This window comes from Alligator mississippiensis, chromosome 2, assembly GCF_030867095.1.
Source record: "Alligator mississippiensis isolate rAllMis1 chromosome 2, rAllMis1, whole genome shotgun sequence".
Classification (NCBI taxonomy): domain Eukaryota; kingdom Metazoa; phylum Chordata; order Crocodylia; family Alligatoridae; genus Alligator; species Alligator mississippiensis.
The window spans coordinates 101,048,651-101,061,500 of NC_081825.1; the positions used below are offsets into that span (position 1 = coordinate 101,048,651).

The 12,850-nt window shown below is 40.0% G+C and overlaps 1 protein-coding gene across 4 annotated transcripts in view; it reads right to left on the reverse strand.

The window, feature by feature from the left end:
- The window catches only part of SMAD1 (SMAD family member 1), a 69,435-nt gene that overhangs the window by 10,046 nt on the left and 46,539 nt on the right, over positions 1 to 12,850 (reverse strand). For all 4 annotated transcript variants that reach the window (XM_059722009.1, XM_006268534.4, XM_059722008.1 and 1 more), the window contains exons 3-4: positions 6,693 to 6,950; positions 1,816 to 1,932 (exon numbers count right to left, since the gene is read on the reverse strand). In XM_059722009.1, coding sequence (XP_059577992.1) covers positions 1,816 to 1,932; positions 6,693 to 6,950 — 375 coding nt within the window. The remainder of the gene's footprint in view (positions 1 to 1,815; positions 1,933 to 6,692; positions 6,951 to 12,850) is intronic.

Below are 12,850 nucleotides of genomic sequence, written 5' to 3' on the forward strand. Positions count from 1 at the left end.
GACAGGATGCAGCTTGTTAGGTCAAATCTCTCAAGACTAACAAATCTCCATAAAGAACAAGCTTCTAAATATTTGCAACCAAAATGTTGAAAATATGCTTAACATAAAAAACTAAAACAAAAAAAAAAATTAAGAGGGCAATGAGATACTGAATGTGTCAACATATAACAAGGCAAGCTATAGTACAGAAATAGGAACGTACAGAATAAAAAAAACATTTAAAAGCTTATGAGAAGTTGTCTGCTCATGGTTATTTTTCTTCCCTTTTTAATCAAAGAAACTGAGAGTTAAAATAGAGGAAAAACAACAAAATTAGACAAAAAGGGGGGGGGGGGAAGATGTCTTTCCTTTAACCATTAAAAATTTAAGAATGATAAGAAACATGTAAACCATTTCCTTTGGTTGTTAGTCTCATACAATGCAAAAATTCTAACAGAACAAACAATGCATGGTCAAGAAATAAAATGCGCAGAAGTCTGCAGAGTTGGGCATAAACAACGATAAACGTACTTTAGGCCTCTGTCAAATGCAAGGAATGTACACAATAGCGTATGGATCAGCAAAACTGAAAAATGTCAAGGAGTACATTTATCAAAATGTGAACTCACTCTAAAGGAGGAAATTAGGTTAACACAGATGGGACCAAAGTTTTTTCACAAGGGCAGATATACCTCCTAAACCCAGACAAAGTTTGCAGCAAAACTGGTACAAAATTAAAGTATAGCTAAATTGTTCACAGGACTATAATCATCTGGTAACAGCACTCAGCTCTGGCTATGCATGCACTGGCAGCATGCATAGCCATACCAGTATGCGTTTTCAGAGGGGACCACTTCTCACTGTGTTGAATGTACTAAACCCTTTACTCAGCAGTCATCTGCGGCACATTTTTAAAAAAGCAGGGTGTTAAAAGATGTTGTGTCACAGGATATAAAACAAAAATGAAAAAGATTACAAATTCTCCCTGCAGCAATACCACAGGCAGTGATCACATTTCTTTCAAGCTAATTGGGGCCATACCAGGTCATTGCTTAGATTTAGAGAAGGGGGAGTGTTGGTCATGACTTTCTTCACAACCCCCAAGAAAACCCCAGGGTGCTACAGGGAGTGGTGCTGGTGTGTCATGAGGTTGTGCCCTTCTCTAGCACTCACAACTGAGCCAGTGCAATAGCACGGTGCTAAGAGAATGTTATTGGTTGTGTTTTCTTTCAAGAGAAATAGTATACAGATCCCCTGATCACCTGCTTAAACATTTCATGGATCATTTCACAAGTGGGATAATATTAGTGCCAGCATCCAGATTAAATGTCAATTTAGGCAGTTATATTCCCTGTTCCAAATTTACTAGCCCATCCACAACTGCATATGCTATGAACAGCAGCATCAAGCACACCATCTCAATCAGTCAATACCCCCAAAAAATTATTAAGAACAGGCAGTGACAGGTATCGCATGCCATTATGCAGTTATGCTCTACAACAGGAGCAATTTTACTTCAGTGACTACATGTCCTGGATACACAGAGTTTGTAAAATGTTTTTGGATCCCCTCTGGTTGGAAGTCAAAGTAAAACATGACAAACTTACAACATCCCCTGTGTTGCTTTAAAGAAGCTTTTGTACTTAGGAGCATATAAATTTCCCTCTACAGAAGAAGAATCAATATTCCTGATAGTTTTGCTTACTGTCTATAGTTACATATTCCCATAAATAGCACTCATCCAGATCAATGCTTACTGCGTAAAAAGAAAGGTAAGCGCTCTTTACACTTTAGAAATCAAGCAGAGGACACACAACAGGGAAATGTTTTACTTGCCTCCTCGGTTTATTTCAGGAGGAATTGAGGGAGCCATCATGTTGGTGTCCATTGGCTGGGAGCCATCCTGTGTCATCTGATCTTCCGGAGGCAGGTAAGCAGGAGGGGGAGTATCAGCTAAAAATAGAAAAAGCAGAGATACAATTCCTTCCCCCTCTTCAAAATATACATACATATCCACATAAACAGCTTTAGCTGGGAAATGCTTCCAGTCTGACTCAGCTATAACTTCCACCCACTCATCAGAAATCTGAGAAAGCAATCATGGACCTTGATTCAGGGAAGCAAAGAATTACTGTGCATATTAACTGCAATATAAATTACTGTGCTTCTGTCTGGCCACAAATAATAGCTTGGCACCATTTCTACTTAATAGCACTTCACAAGTTTATGGCACTGTACACGTATTCATGTCTCTATGAGAAAGCGATCTGCAGTTCTCAGGATCAGGTCCTAAATCGATATTTCATATGGAATACATGAACAGAAAATAAGAACAGGGTTTGGAGTCAAGGGTTTCTAAACCCATCAGTGCCATTTTCAATATGGTCCCCATTAGTGTAATATGCAAGTATCTCACATGTATTAAAAACATTATCAGCCTTCCTATGATGCATCATCAAGATTTTATAGATGGGGGACTGACAGAAATTTACCCTAATTCCACAGAAGTACATGATTTCCTAACTCCCATCTAAATGAGTGCTTACACCAGTGCATTCTCACAGGTTCAGTCAGTAGTTCAGCTCAGTCAAAGGTCTTAGAAGCTGCTGTCTACACTACAGAGCTGAACTACTAGCTGAACCTGTGAAAATGCACTGATGTAAGCACTGCCAACAGAATGTGACCATGCTTGCTGTGATGCTGAAGTTACAATTAGACCTTTTCATGCATACTTGCACCTCACTATGTCTTAGTCAGACTGCCCTCTGGGCATCAATTCCACACTCCCAACACAGCTCCCTCAAGTACTTGCTGAAAGGAGATGTACAATAGCCTCCTAGAAGCTCAGAAGAATAGTAGAAGCGGTCGCTCAGTTTCCTGCTCGCCTTTTCCAAAATGAACCAAACCAATTTTATAACAGAAAATCCCTTCCTAATGTTCATCAAGCCTTTGCTGTGAAGCATAAGATATGAAAACTACCACTCAGCTTCACAAATTAAGCCTGTAGCCTATCCTACAGAACTCTATCAGAGTCATTAGCTAGCTATCATGGCAAGTAACCAAGAAGCAAGAAATAAGAGAACTATGCTTCCTTTTGTAAGCAATTTTGTTCTTCAAAATGTCAAGCTAACTGAAAGAATATATAAAACCCTTTAAAAAAACCCCTCTAGTAAGAGCTAAACTCTCTCAAGTCTCTATCCTTTCCACTTGAATGTGCAAGTCTCTCCCTTCCTGGGCATGCACCCTAACAGAGAACATTAAGTTCCTGTGGTATGGACCAAAAGTTTATTAGGTTTCTAAACACAGCTGTTTGTCTGTCTGCATCCATTATACTAATGACATGCATATGGGAAAGTACGAATATGTAGTACAACTGGAAGGCCAAAGGCAAGGGCAACCCATTAGCCAGCATCTGTGATATTCTTAAATCATTAGGTAACAAGCCTGCTCTCCCCCTCATTATTTTCACAATTGGGCCTCTTCCTTCCCTACTGACACAGATGGATATCTGCCAAGAGACCAGTCTCAAGGCAATGACTTAATATTTTCAGTCAAGGCAATATTGAAGGGTGGGGGAGGGAGGGAGGGAAAGAAAGGTGTAGAGGGGATGACAACTGGAAGGGGGTTCAGGTGGATGCCTTTCACTCCCTCATTCAGTTTTTCCCCTGCAGCTGCTGATTGTTTTACTTCTAGGCATGGAACGCAGGATGACAGACTCCTCAGAGACCAAATCCAATGAACTTCCATAAAGCAGCTGATGAAGGACACACCTAAGAAAACCTATTTCATTAGAAACCAAGTTCTTTTGGCTAAAATCACTGAAAGTTTGTACTACAGAAAAGCAGGTACAAAATGCTGGTGCCCACTGCCTGCAGTCCCTTCACCACTGACTCTTTTTAAAGTCATGCTGAGCCACTACATTGAATACATGTCAACTTCTTCACCAGTTCGGGTCATAGAAGTCCTTCCATGACCTGAACTGCACACAACAAAAGTTTTGCTATAGAATTTCCTAATTTTTCACCATGGACTTGTGCATACAGCACCACCCTCAGAGATCAGTGATCTTCATACACCAGGGAAAACTTTGGGGATGGACAACTATCAGTAATTACCTTCACTCAGAATACCCATTTTACATAAGAAATTACCAGTATTTTTGCAAGCTTGCCTCTCCCTTTCTATCCATTCCCTCTTCTAGTCTCTATAGGGGGCAGGCACACATACAAATGTTTACTTGTAGAGTGTTCTACTCCCAGTTTTTAAAGGTCCGATCTAAAACAAGATGATCTTTCAGAGGCTGCTTTCTAGATGATAATTCTCCATCTATGAGCAAAACACCCCTGGTTTTCAAAATGTTATAGGCAACCTTCAAAACTGAAATAAGGTAGTTGTTCCATTGCCATTAGTAAGCAAAATACACTGAGTGCTTCTTTCCAAGGCCTGTACTGTTTTTCAGCCAAAGTGTATTTGTTTCTTAGAATTACATCACCATTTGAATACATTTAATCAAGTAGTGGTGGTGTGATCCCCTTGGGAAACATCTTTCTTTTGTATAACTGTAATCTAATGCTGATGTTTGGGTCTCTTTCCACAACAAACAACAAGGATGATCTGTAGCAATATTTCTCTAACACCCCTCTCCCCTCCCCCCAAAAAAGCTATACTATGACTAAATACTTCAACAGACAATTTAGACAAAGTTTAAAAAAGGAAAAAAATTAAAGGAAAAAAAGTTACCCAAACTTTTTATCTGCATTGGAAAAAGAGGAAAACTAGAAGTGCTATTGTTAGTTAACCAAGGTTCCTTGGGTGAATTTGATATCTTTTATTAGACCAACCCAAATGGTTGGAGAATAGTTATTAAGCAAGCTTTCGGGTTCAAAAACCCTTCGTCAGGCTAAGGAAGCTTCAGCAGTTGGTGTTAGTCAACCTTATTTAATGGCAACATTGCCTGATGATGACCATCTCTAAGTTGGCTACTGGACATACTTAAGATATTGACTGCTAAACAACTATTGATGAAGACTGCAATACCATATTTAGTCATATACAAAACAAGGTTTGTCAGCATTGGGGAAAAGCCCCTCATCTTAAGATTGCAAGCAACCCTCACTAAATACACTGTTTATCATTAAACTGCTGCCAAAAGCAGCACGTGCTCAGTAATGGAAACTAACTATGAAGTTGATTAAATGCAGCTAACACTAAGCATGACTATGAAAAACATGATCCATATGGGGTAAACATACCGATAGGACCTTTTTTTTTTTTTTTGTGGCCTCGACGAAAAAAAGTGCTCCCCCAGGAGGTAAATGAGCACCAGGCCTCAAAGTAGTGCAATATAGGGTTGGCACTCAGAGAAGCCAGAGCAAGCTCCAATACCCTCCCTTGGTGCCAAAAATGCTGATAGGAACCTACCACAAGTATAGGGTAAAGCAGGGGTTTGCAATGATTTTGGGCAGAATATTAAGAACACCTGCAACCTTGATTTGTAAAATGCTGGCATGCCAGGGGTGGACAGCAAGGGGCCTGATCCTTGTTGTGGCAGCACAACCATGGTCCCTTTCCCACTGTCCACCCCGAGGCATGCATGCCAAGCAAAATGCCTACACATGCCACATACAACACCCATGCTGGGGGTTGTCTACCCCTGGACTAAGGCAAACCATCTGAATAAAATATATGCTGATGCCCATTACCTGCAGTCCCCTCATTGCCAGCTCTTTAAGTCATGGTGAGCCACTACACTGAATACATTTCCACTTTCTCTTCACTCCCACAGCTGAGCTGCGTCTTTCTTTCCCTATCTCTAGTAATTAATGTTTCCTCACCAGCCTTAAATGTCTGGCACATGTCACCAAACAGGCCCCCAAACAGCGTACCAGAAATCCATCTGTCCCCTCTCTCTCAGCCTATCATATATGATTACTGTGGTCTTGCCTTCCATGAGGTAGCGCCAAACCACCTTGCTTTGTGCCTCATCCGCATATAAATTTTTGGAGGATCCCTGGACTCATGACAAGAACACCCAGTTCCAGTCATGAGTGGGGGCTAATTAGCACATGGATCCTTTGGGGAGTGGGGGGAGGGGGAAAGAGGTTCTGGAATATACACACATACTGAACAGTGCTGAGTTATGGGGTCACCTTGGCTTGAAATGCCGTCTACTCTGCTGGGGCCCAGCCCAATGAGCTATAGGGTAAATCATGAGTCTTTTGACCTTGAACTAACATCATGCATAGTGTATTATAGCTAAGTATGTACAAAAGTGCTGCTTAAAATGTGTTGATGGAGTACCTGTGCTAAAAAACTTGCAGCAGTTTCAAAAAATGGAAACTACTATCAATTATGGCTGAACTAAGTATATGGGTACCTACAGTAAATTTGCCTACACGCAAATTTTTCTCCTCACATCCATGTGCTCGGGAAGAGCAGGGTTTGACAATAAGGATTGGCACAGAAGTTGAGAGGACAAGGATATTACCTGACGCCAAGGTTTTATTTTCCCTGTTATAGCAGCAGGCGGGGAACAAATTCAAGGCAAAACCTCCAATAATTAGATCCTATACCTGGAAAAATTACAACAAATTTATAAAAATTTTCCACATAAAAAAATCTAATTACTGGGGGGAGGTCTTATACTAGTTGGTATATATCCATCACTCAAATATCTATCAATACCAACCACTCTTTACAGAAGGCAAACATACCTGGCATCTGGAAAGGACTTCCTGGGTCTGAGCTGGCTGGAGAATGAGGATATGTGCTACTGCTGCTTCCAGGAGAATTAGGATAACTGCTATTGGGAGAGTGTGGGAACGGGTGACTGTTGGGTTGCTGGAAAGAGTCTGGGAAAGTTGCATTGTGGGGCATGTGAGGCTCATTTTGTCCCAAGTTGCGGAATTGAGCCAAGAGGCTGTGCTGAGGGTTGTATTCACTGTGTCTTGGAACCAGTACTGGAGGAAGAACTGTAAGAAAAGCAGAAATGAAACACATTAAAAACCTAATTCTAAAGGATGACATTGTCAGGACCCTCCTTTTTATTTCTCCTTCTGTATCCCCCATGCCATATTTATGTGCCTCAGAAATGAGGTGACCACATTCTAGGAGCATGTGCATAAGCAATAACCCTTTCTTTACATCCTGCTAGTGCATAACTTAAATTCATAATGATCATACTAGCTGTCCAGATTCCCAGCTGTAAACTCATTTTCACAAAGGGCCAGGAGAGAGGTGGGGAAGGGAGATAAGCTGCAACCCCACATTTTCATTTATTCACACATGAGGACAGTAGTGCAATGTAAGTAAGTGTAATTCACAGTTTAATGCTGACATGCAGTTTTCTTTTTGCACACTTGGTCCCCTTGCTAATCATGTAATGGTCTGTAACCCAAAACCCTGCTAATGAGGACAGATTTTTCTGAAGACAATGTTAATACTACATGGGCCTCAAACTGAGCCTGGTCCCAACAGCTGTAACTTTATTTTTAGTCTCGGCAACATGCTTAAGGAGTTAATATATAAAAAAAGGGGATGAAAGGGGAGGAGGAAGGGTTAACCCTTTATGTCAGTTTACCAAATGCCTAGTTTAAATAGAATTAGACAGTACAATGGAAACTGAACAATCTGTCTGGCAAACAAGTTCCAGCATATGCTACTATGGGACAAGGGAAATACACATCAGCACTGTTAAGTTTCATCATGCTCCCAAGGCCCATATACTCCAGGGAACCAAATAACTTTTTAATTGAAGATACAAACACAATACCAGATGTGCTGATATAAGCATCTCAGTCAGCTTTTTCAGGTCCTCAGCATCTGCTTCTAAACTCCTCACATAGGAAAGGATGAACCCTCAAAAAGATTACAACAATTAGGTAACGACTCCTTTTAGAGCTAGTCAGTTTCTTAAGAACTGGCCCAGAAGAGGAAAGGGAGTAAAGGGGGGGGGGGGAGGAAATGGTGGTGGTCAGGACAACAACAAAATTGAAGGAGAATGGAGAAAGAGGTACCCAAGAAACTGCAGGTCTCACCTCAAGAGTGCAATTCACTACTCCACAACTCTGGCTGGTTCTTTGAGCAGGGAACCAAGGATGGATCTAAATAGACATTTACTGGCCCCATTATGTCACTTACGGGATGAAGAGATACGATCTGCAAAAGGACGGAGCTGTGCACACTAGTATTACCTACTTCACTTGCAAGAGGCGTTTTACTGAATTAGTACCAAAGTACAGTTTTAACATCATGGGAGCACTTTACCTGCTGTGTGTATGGATATTCCCACACCATTATAAAGTGCTCCTAGTGTACACATAGCAAAGAGTTCTAGACCCTAATTTTAAGTGTGGCACTTTATTGAAGAACATTCTCACACCTCTGTTTGAAACACCCTCTCTTGGCTGAAAGAAGCTTGCAAATGTACTTCAAAATGCAGAAGAGCTCAGAAGAAGGTAGGAGGGTTTCTTGCCTTGGGTGAATCCATGGTCATTTTTCAAAAAGAGGCTAGCCCAATCTTGTAATCCTTGTACTTAGGGAGCTTAGCTAAGGAAGGGTTTGCAGGTTCAGACCATTAGACTCTCACATACACTAATAAGAGTCCAACTGCAAATAAGTGCCAGTTTCACAGACCAACCCAAGACTTGTGTTGAAAAGAGTTAGCTGAAGTTGATCTCATTCAGTTTTTGGTACAGTACTTGACCTGTGGTAACATTTTTAGGTGGACTGGTTTAAGTATTAAAGCTTTCTCTGTGTTAGAAATGCCACTCCAAATAAGAGCATGTGCGTTTTTTTAAGGCAAGGCATCTCCAAATACCATATGCTGGAAGATTTCAATCGTTGGACTCATGCATCATAGAGCATATCAGTGTGAAATGTGTGCTTGCACGACTACAAATGTTATTCTTTGTTTCTAAGGAAATATTTAAAAAAAATACAAATTCAGATCAACTGTTGGGGGTGGGGGGCAGAGAAACTACTCACACTATTTTCAATACAGCATCCATCAGATTCAAATCTCTCTTTAACTATGGTTGTGCAGAAAGCCTTCTAGCACTTCTTGCTCATTAAGTTCAAACAATGCATTTATCACAACAAACATTTGCTAGCCTAATAAATCAGCAATAAAAACAGAAATAATGAGATCTTACATTTAAAGATATTTTCTCCTTTCCTGTCTTTATAATCCTTCCTTACCATTCTGGGAACTATAGAACTACTTCCATATCTCTCCATTTCCTGTGGATGAAGGCCAAACTATTAACTTTTCTAAATTTAATTTCTGAAAGAAAGTACATCACTTACCTTTCCCACCCTTACCTCACATTAAACAATGACATACATAACACTACAGGAAGCCAAGCAATTTATAGCATTTTTTAAAATAGCTAGAGGAACAGGATATTTTTCAATATGGTTTTCGCAATTGGGAGAGAGCGCACTAGAGAGCACATGCACCAGATTTTCCCCTCACGCATGCGCACGCACACACATACACACCTCTCCAACTGGAAATGGGCCCTTGGTTAACAAAATATAGTAGTAATAAGAACTTGGCATAGTATGGATAGATATACATCTGTATTTCCCCTCTTACTGCAACTCACATACATGCCAAAGCTTTGATCCCAGGAAAAGAATAAATGCCAGCTTCTTCAAAATAAGGCTGAAAAGTGGTTTTACAGAAATGTACTGTTGCAGGTCATATAGAAACAAGCTCTCAAAAGAGACCACACATTTTCACTGTAGAGTTACTGGAGCACTGCCCTAATGCAAGACCTGTTTGCAAAAAACAAACCTTGATATCAGCTGTACGCTGTTAGCATAATTCAGCAACTGCTAACAGTCACTCTGATCTGAGCACTTTGTGCAGTTCAAGTGCTATTTTGCAGGGCAGCAGCCTTCATTTGAGCAAGAAAGGACTTAAACTCCATTGTTGATCACCCAACAGTGAAGACGTGGCCTGAGGTTACTCAGAAGGAAGAGGAATGCCAAGAGTTCAAAACACTAAGGGGAGTGCATACCATTCTTACTCCACCCTCAAGTTTAAACCTGCAAGCTTCTGGTCAGGTAGTAGACCTCAACCATATGGAATAACAAATTACTAAGGCTTAGTACAGCAGGGGAGGAGGTTGTTCTGTGGAGCAGCTGCCAGTTCCAGGAAGAGGTATAATTGAAAGAGGGAAAGCATGAGACAGTTATTCTGTGCTAAGCCAGCACACCTGTTGCTATAAAATAATCAAGTAGCACATCTTGGTTGTGGAGAACCCTGCACAACACTGCTGCCCGGTGTGCAGGAGAAGCGGCCGTCTTTTCCCTTCCTAGAAGAAAGAGAACAGATCTAATGAAAAGTAAAAATCTGATTTTTTGTTTAAAAAAATCTTTAACTTGCTTCTTTTCAATAGAGATATGCAACTCTTTAAGGAGAAAAAGGTATTACTTTCTGGAACAATAACTGTGTAACAAGGGCTTCCTCTAAAACTCAAAAGATGTATATGCAAGTAGTCTGCTTGTTTTGTTAATTAAAATAAGCAGCAAAACAATGGCACTCAGCTGAGATGGAAACATTCTCAAGAATCAGATTAATTTTCAATTCCAAGGTATATATTGCTCTCAGTAGTATTGCACAGATCTAACTGAGGACATAATCTGGCCTGTCAAACTTTATTTTACTACTAGGGATAACCCATGAAAAGAACAACAAAACAGAACACCCCCAACAACTTAACTTCCCTAGCTAGGAAAAAAGGCTTTTTGCTTGCAAATGGAATAAATTTTCCCCTGTTGCTCCCTGGACTTTGTTGTTTTTTGCAGACACTATTCAGAATATGACTACCTTCAATAAGCGTGCTCTCTGTGCTCTGCATCATACATAGGTAGGGCCATTTTGTCAAAGAGCCTACAATTTCACAACAAAAACAGACCCAAGAGGTCAAGGATGGCTAGATGTAACTACTCTTTATCCTATTTCTCTTCAAACCTCTCTACTGCCTCACCCTATTCTCTAATAAATAGCAGCAAAAATGTATCAGCAGCATTGAATGCTTGTCAGCATCTAAAAACAGTCAATTAAGTATAAAAACTTTCTTTAGTCTGTTTCACTTTTTGTATAGGTCTATTTTCTAGAAATAATGAAACTGGCAAATGGGTGTAGCGAGCACAGATCTGAATGTCCTCTTTTAAAGCTTCATACCCTTTTAAGACAGGACAACTAACCCACACAGAGTGATCAGTTGCATTTTCAAATGGGTGCATTTTTAACCCACTTGTTTTTTTTCTTTTGTCTTGTATGAGCCTCAATAAAAAGTATGTTTCTCTTGGAAAAGCAAAATTCTGGGTGTGCTTTCACCTGATAATAGGCTAAACTTCTTTAGTTTGTTCAAAATTTTCCAAGACAAGAAAGGATGGACTGGGGGAGGGCAGACATCAATCATCTATCGTTTCCAGGATTTTAAACAACTTCTTGAAATCTAGGTACATAAGGATGAGGAAGAAGACAAGTTGGAATGAATAAAAACGTAGTAGTATCCATTACTTAAGACTATAAGTACAATGACGTGTTAGACTCAAGTACGCCCATGTGATGTGTACCACTCCCACCATACCACAGTTCCTCAGCTCCTAATGAGAGCCAAAAGGTACTAGCATTAATGTCATCATATTCATTTTAAAATTTTGAGGGAGTAGCTGAGCAGCAGCATCATGACCATTTACCTACAAGTCACTTTGCTTTATTTCAAAGATTCAAGTTGGGGGTGGGGCCAAGAGGACGAGAAGAAGAACAACCACCTTCTGTTGAAGCTTTCAAAAAACGAATAACCACAGCTATAGAAAAAGAATGACTAGGAGTGACATGAGGACCTGGATATCAATAGCTGTAAACCTCTGAAATGATTCAGTTTTTACCACCTTAAAAATTTCATCCTCTCCCATTTGCTTCCACAGGAGTTGAAGTCAGCTATGATGCACTAATGAGCAGCACCTCCACCCCAGCTTTAACTAGGGCTAGTATTATTATACATTAAATGAATGTTCTGGATTTCCTTTGGAGCCAGTACTGTTCCAACAGTACACCTCCTACCCTTATTTAAACTTTCTACCAATGACTCTTCCACTTGCAAATGCTAACACCAAATAGAAAGAACCGTTTGACGCAATTATGTTCTCTTTTGTTGACTGAAACAAGACCTTGCTTTTGACTGTGGCCAAAAAATTTGTTCTTTGACCACAGGATATATTTTCAAATGCAAGGACACATACATTTCTACACTCTGGATTAAGTTTGTTCTTGGTTAAAAATAACAATTATGTCCAAAGTCAGTCTTGGAAAATACAGCTGCATTATGTTACGCTGTTCCAAAAGCACCTGGTTTAAACCAGGTTTTGCTATGGCACGTAGTAGCGCAACTTTGCTTTACTGTTCCTCAGAAGCAGACAGCCAAGATTTTAGCTTTTTGCTCAAATAAAACTTAAAGTTACAGTAACTGTAAATGGAAAGGCTACATAATGGCCACCCAGCAGTCTTTTTGGGTGATTCTATGATCAGACAGGCAAACATTCCAGACTATCCATTCAAGGAGACAGCTGAGAGATGTCTGGTTTTCTTAAAAGTTTATTTCTCAATTGCAGCAGACCTCACAGCATGATTGGTCATTTTGCATATTTGCAAACTGAAGACTTTTAAAATAAAAACATTTGTTGCTTCATTTACCAAAATTAAATCAGACATCTGGCAACACATTTGACAAGGAATATTCATATATTTCCTGCACAATGCTCTCCAACCTTCTTAGTGCATTCAAAAAAAGCCGAATCTACCACTGATTTGTTAAACTGATGTAGACGACACATGATTAAAGCAGTGGTTGTT